This window comes from Pseudophryne corroboree, chromosome 1 (genome assembly GCF_028390025.1).
Source record: "Pseudophryne corroboree isolate aPseCor3 chromosome 1, aPseCor3.hap2, whole genome shotgun sequence".
NCBI lineage: Eukaryota > Metazoa > Chordata > Amphibia > Anura > Myobatrachidae > Pseudophryne > Pseudophryne corroboree.
In genome coordinates, this window is record NC_086444.1 from 90,714,424 (window position 1) to 90,720,766 (window position 6,343).

General features: G+C 40.1%; 1 protein-coding gene across 2 annotated transcripts; it reads right to left on the reverse strand.

Moving 5' to 3' along the window:
* Positions 1-574: 574 nt before the first annotated feature.
* On the reverse strand, positions 575-5,861 carry LOC134948809 (putative nuclease HARBI1). Of its 2 annotated transcripts, XR_010183173.1 has the most exons (7): positions 5,581-5,861; positions 5,406-5,496; positions 4,210-4,324; positions 3,754-4,126; positions 3,423-3,444; positions 1,801-2,406; positions 575-666 (listed from the first exon to the last, which is right to left on the reverse strand). XR_010183173.1 is itself a non-coding variant. In XM_063937402.1 (6 exons), exons 1-4 carry the CDS (start codon positions 5,052-5,054, stop codon positions 3,441-3,443), a joined length of 510 nt encoding a protein of 169 aa, XP_063793472.1. In that variant the 5' UTR covers positions 5,055-5,059; the 3' UTR covers positions 575-666; positions 1,801-2,406; positions 3,423-3,440. The 2 variants fall into 2 exon arrangements, 1 of the variants encoding a protein (XP_063793472.1); XM_063937402.1 differs by lacking the exons at positions 5,406-5,496; positions 5,581-5,861 and adding an exon at positions 5,037-5,059.
* Positions 5,862-6,343: the final 482 nt, after the last annotated feature.

Here is a 6,343-nt window from a genome sequence, read left to right on the forward strand (position 1 = left end):
GCAGCATTGCGAATCCATCGCAATAACACATACTTAATCGTAAAAATACTAAGTTTTAGTAGATTTACACATTTTACCGTAAAAATGCACACTTTTAAGGAAAAACGCACCAAATTTTTTTTTTTGCCTATTAAGTTAAATTACACCATTCCTTTTAAAGTCAACAAGCCCTTTTCAATTACGAATCCAATTAGTGTAATGATTGATAATGTTCCTAAACAATTAAGTCTGCAAAAAAAACCTGATTAACACTTTGTTGCCATAATTGCCCATCAACATGTAAAAGTGTAAAAAAAAATTTTTTTTCACATTGTTTGTTTTTAAAGGTGTTGTTTGTGAATGAAGGTGTTTACATGTTTCTTTACACAATAATCTCCTGTTTTTTGTGTTAATAATGTAACGTTAGATGTGTGTAATGTTTTTTGCAAACAATTTCTGCCTGCCAATCAGCTGATCCTTTTTTGCATTAATAAACACAACACCCGGTTAACTTTAATCAACTTTTTTAATTTTTTAAAGATAAATAAATCTTTTTTTTTTTTATATAAAATAAACAAAATCAATAAAAATTTTCCAATTGATCAACACAATGTATCAATCCTTGCAGGTGTTGGCGCATGGTGGAAAGAATGGCTCCCAAACTTGGAGGAACTCCAACTGCAACATCTGAAATTAAGATGCAACACAAACATTAATAACTTAATTACATTACTTATTATCCAAGCAAGGCGCAAAGCACACTTAAATGCAGGCATGTCCAAACTGCTGGACTCCAGCTGTTGTGAAACTACATATACCAGCATGCCTTGACACAGTTTTGTGGTCAGGGAATGCCAAAGCTGTGTCAGGGCATGCTGGGATGTGTAGTTTCTCAACAGTTGGAGGGCCGCAGTTTGGACAGGCCTGCTTTAATGGCAAAGTTACTACATCCTGGCTGTTTTATGGTACAATCATTAGCATAACAACACACAAGCCTGCTCAGCCTTTTTATAAGATTTTAAATTGTTCCAGACCATGGGTTACATTTACTACTATGTGAGTTATATTTAAGATGGAACGTTGCCCATAGCAACCAAGCAAAAATATGAATATTATATTGTAGAAGTGGTTCCAAAGTTTTAAAGTATAAGCTTATTGGTTGCTATGGGCGACATCCCATGTTAAAGCTAACTACCATCTTCGTCAATGTTACACCATGTTGGCATTCATTCCCATTTGGATTTTTTATTTTTTTTTATTTTTTTAGGGGGTTGGTCCTGCATCATCACACTGCATATCAACATCTTCAGAAGGACAACATATCCTAGCATGCCCACACTCCATGAAAGCTGCCCTTACTAAATAAGGTCAAACAGGTTTGACTTTATCCAATAATCATTTTGTGAGTGTAACTTTCATACCACAAATCATTGTGTCGTTAGGCTGCCTAACAAAGTGAAGCATGTGATTTGTAAGTGTAAATATTAAGAATACACAGGCACAAGTGTAAAAGAACAACAACATACTAAACTCCACTCAGGTCTAACTGTTTCCCAGAAAACCTAACACATATAAACACTGTTGTCCTGCCAACCCTGTTGACCTAATGAGTGTCGACCTAGAGTGGACACACAAAACATGGCACACATAAACACTGGACATATAATGACACTCAAATAAATGTAAATGCAACATGTACACCATGAAGAAAAACACAAATAATTTTCCTTGGTACAAGAATTCCAACAGTACAACACTGCATGTTTTGTCATTGTAAGTGTAAGTAGGTAATCATTTTTTTCTAAATGTTAAAACACTTACTTTCCTCGGCAACATGAAGACTCCCTGAACTGGCTTCAGGGGCTTCCTCTGCCCATTCACTCGGTGGGGAAGGCGGCTGGATGGGGGAAGGAGGAGGGATTGGGGAAGGAGGCTGGATGGGGGAAGGAGGCTGGATGGGGGAAGGAGGCTTGATGGGGGAAGGAGGCTGGATGGGGGAAGGAGGTTGGATTGGGGATGTAATTTCAGAGGGTGGGTCTGATTGAGAGGGTGAGGGGGGCGGTGAAAATGTTAGGCCAATAGAGGGTGAGGGGGGCTGAGAAGGTGAGTTGGAAGTAGAAGGAGAAGGGGTATGGGAAGGAGGAGAAGGGGTCACACAAAGAGAAGGAGAGGTTGGCTGAGAAGGGGAGTGGAAAGTGGAGTGGTCCTGGGAAGCTGAGGGGGCCTGGGAAGCTGAGGGTGATTGGGAAGCTGAGGTGGATTGGGAAGCTGAGGGGGATTGGGAAGCTGAGGGGGAGTGAGAAGGGGAGGGGGAGTGAGAAGGGGAGGGGGAGTGAGAAGGGGAGGGGGACTGGGAAGTGGAGGGGGAGTGAGAAGGGGAAGGGTGCTGAGCTGGTGCATCATGTGGTGCTTGCCGTTGTGGTCGTCCTAGAATGATTGGTAAAATATAATTAAATTTGCATGTTAAATTACATACTAATCACTTATAATTTTCACTGTTCTGTTCCATGTAAAAAAAATTTGTAAAGTGATTTTTAACAAAAAAATTATTCAAACCTCTTCATGTTGCCCACTGCAAACTAAATTATGTTTAATAAAACTTTTGACGGGCATTCCTGTATCTATTCCCTTGAGACATATTGATTTGTCTAGCCAACATCACCAGATCACTATTCAAGCTACCTTATTATATAGCCAGCACTGATCACGTTTTTTGGTACAGTTTCCTGCCTGGTTACTAATTATGTAAAACATGCACTTGTTTAGGGACACTTTGCTACAGTCAGTAATGTTTGCCCTAACCACACACACTGTCCTATTTTTACAAAATGTTCACTCAGTGTTGCAATTAGCCTACCACTTAGTGAAAATTTGCACTATTTATGCTAATAATCTTATGTAATGTTACTTACTGCGTGCATGCATAGTGCGGATTTGCTGGCGGATCTCCGCCAACAGCTCTGGAGTCCTCCTTCGGAGATCACTCCATCTCCGCTCTAACTGGATTATGGTGCGCCTGCTGCGGACGCGAGACCGCAGCAGGCGACGGACCTCCGCGTAGGCCTCGCGCTTAACACGATTGGGGATGAATCGCCCAACGCGGCCTACGCGGCGGTCCATCACCGCAACCAGTACGCGGAGCTCCCGCCTGGTGAAAGGTGCCGCACGCATCATGGCAATGGCGTTTTCCTTATTTGGGCATATATTTATAGTGTCTGTTAGCATGTGATTGGTCCACAATCTATGCTGTCATGTCATTTTTAATAACTTTATTGATCTTTGCAATGCTGTGAAGAGCAGAGTGTTATTTCGCACGAGCGGAACTACGCATTCGCATAAGCAAAATTTAAGCAAAACACAACCAAAAAAAAAATAACACAAAAACACAGACACAGACACACACACAGTTTTAGATCAATTTCTAAACATATCTGAGTACTCACCTCAGTTTGTGTGGTCTTTCAGCTGGACATTCACAAAGTGGTCAACATTCAGTTTCATTTGTTTGTGTTTTTGTTGAAATCATCATGATGTTAGAATATTTAAAAAATAAGGACACTATTTAGCAACATCACAGTATTGTTTTACACAAAATTAAATTGTCAGCTTAACGTGTAATTGTTTTTTGAAGATTAAAAAAAAAAAAGATTCAAACACACAAAAAGCATTACACAATGACCTTACAATAGCAAACACAATTTATACATTTAAATAAAAAATGATGCATACTGTGCTTTTATTTTGGTAACAGTAGAGTAAAAATAAACACTATACCTGAAAAATTCAGCAACAATGCTTGCCCTGACTTGGCTCCCCCTCCTTGTAACACTCCCCCCACCGAAGTGTCGGACAACCCCTGGCTCCTCATCAGGCAATTCCTCTGTCTGAGGAAGCTCTACGCTACTCCTTACCGCGATATTGTGGAGTATAGCGCACAGGACCACTATTTTACTTGCCATCTCCGGCGAATACATGATGTCGCCACCAGTGCGGTGGAGCACACGAAACCGCCCTTTAAGGACCCCAATTGTGCGCTCCACCAGCTGCCTAGTGGCAGTAAGCGCGGAGTTAAATGCCGTCTGTGGTCCTGGCCTGGGATTACGGTAAGGAGTCATGAGCCAGGGGGTGCAAGGATATCCACGGTCTCCTGTTTGAGGAAAATCAAAAATTAGAAATAGTCAATTTTTAAAAATATACAAAATGTTGATCAAAATATGTGCAACAACTCACCCAATAACCACATGTCTGCTCGTTGACTTGATCTTAATCTGTGCCATATCCCTGATTGTCTAATGACATACGCATCATGGGAACTTCCAGTAAACTTGGCGTTCAGGGAAAGGATCTGGAGGGATGGCCCACAAACAACCGTTTCCTGTTTCTATAAATTTCTTCATTATGTTTTGGTGGCTGAAGAGCTACATGTGTGCCATCCACAACCCCAATAACATGTGGGAAGCGACTACCACCTTCCGCAAATTGCCGCTTCACCACATCTAGGGCACCAACATCCAAAGGCATAGCAATAAATTGCTTCACACGCTTGAGGAAAGCCTGGCAGACACGCCGCAGGACCTTACTGAACTGGCCCTGCGACATGCCAACCAGGTCTCCCACCACATGCTGGTAAGACCCTGTTGCCAAAAAATGTAACACAGCAAGGAATTGTGTCAATGGTGGTATTGCTGTAGGATACCGAATTTCAGACTCCAGATCACTCTCTATTATGGAGAGAGTGTCTAGGATTAGATGTGGTGGCAGCCTGTATCTACGTACAACCACATCATCTGGCATCCCAAAAAGTAGGACACGGGCTCGAAAAATTGGTGGCCTAGCACGCCTCCGTTGCCTTGGTTGATGAGGAGCCGGTTGTGGTTGTGGGGATGGCGGTTGGGGTGGGAGTGCTGGCGTGGGTTGGGGAGGTAGGGCTTCTGCTGCGATAAATATAGACATCACACACTTTTAAAAAAACAAAAATAAAAAGTTGAATAAGACAAAAACAAAGTCCAAAAAATATGCAAACAAAAATTTTGAAACAAAAGGGGGTGTCAACTTACTGCAGGAGCGTAAGACATTTTTTCTGGCTTCAATTCAGTACCAAAACGAATATTATATAAAAAAAAAAAATTTATAATGACAGCTACATATGTTAAATTGTAATTGTTAAACATACTATTCTTTGAAAAAAAAGAACATCAAACACATCACAAACAACTACTACAAAATTAAGAATAATTGGTTAAAAACATTTAAAGAAAACAAAAAAAAAGTTAGCCCTTTAGTAGCTAGCCCAGACAAGAACAACACTACTTTGCTGTTCAATCCCGGTAAAAAACATAACATTTATTATCAAGATGGAAAACAAACATAATCAAAACACTTTAAACAAACACAAACAGGCACCAACACAGGCCCAGGGAACTTACCTGATCCAAAATAAAGAAAAGAACTCTTTGTGTTATATAACACCCAAAAAGAACAAAATATAATAGGGTTACGTCACCCAAAAAAACACTCCTACAAGAGAGCAAATATGACAGTCAAAAACAACATACAGACCAATAAAACAAACAGCCACCAACACAGGCCCAGGGAACTTACCTGATCCAAAATAAAGAAAAGAACTCTTTGTGTTATATAACACCCAAAAAGAACAAAATATAATAGGGTTACGTCACCCAAAAAAACACTCCTACAAGAGAGCAAATATGACAGTCAAAAACAACATACAGACCAATAAAACAAACAGCCACCAACACAGGCCCAGGGAACTTACCTGATCCAAAATAAAGAAAAGAACTCTTTGTGTTATATAACACCCAAAAAGAACAAAATATAATAGGGTTACGTCACCCAAAAAAACACTCCTACAAGAGAACAAAAATGTCAGTAAAAGCAATGAAGCACAGGTTTATTTGCAATAATGGACTAGCTAAATATATATGTGTACAAAATAATAACAAACAATCAACATAAAATACACTTTTAAAACAAAAAATGAACAACAAGACGAATTCAAGAATACTCACAAACGAAAATTCACAGACAAAATGCGACACTGACTATATTCTAAACGCAAACGAAAGGACAAATGTATGCTTTACAATTACTCACTCTGAAAATTCCGATAGCACCTTCACGCACAAGCAAACAAACTCAAGTGAAAGAAACTCCAAACTACCTACACTCACAGCGTGCAAAGTAGGCACTTAAATAAGCAGTGCAATCATTAACAAGATTAACAGTGTACACCTGTGTGAATTAACGCTACGCACGTAGGTATATAAGCACACACCTGGGCGTACACACTTCATCACAAACATGGCTTCTCGTGAGCAAATCGCAGCAGAGATGGACCGCATTG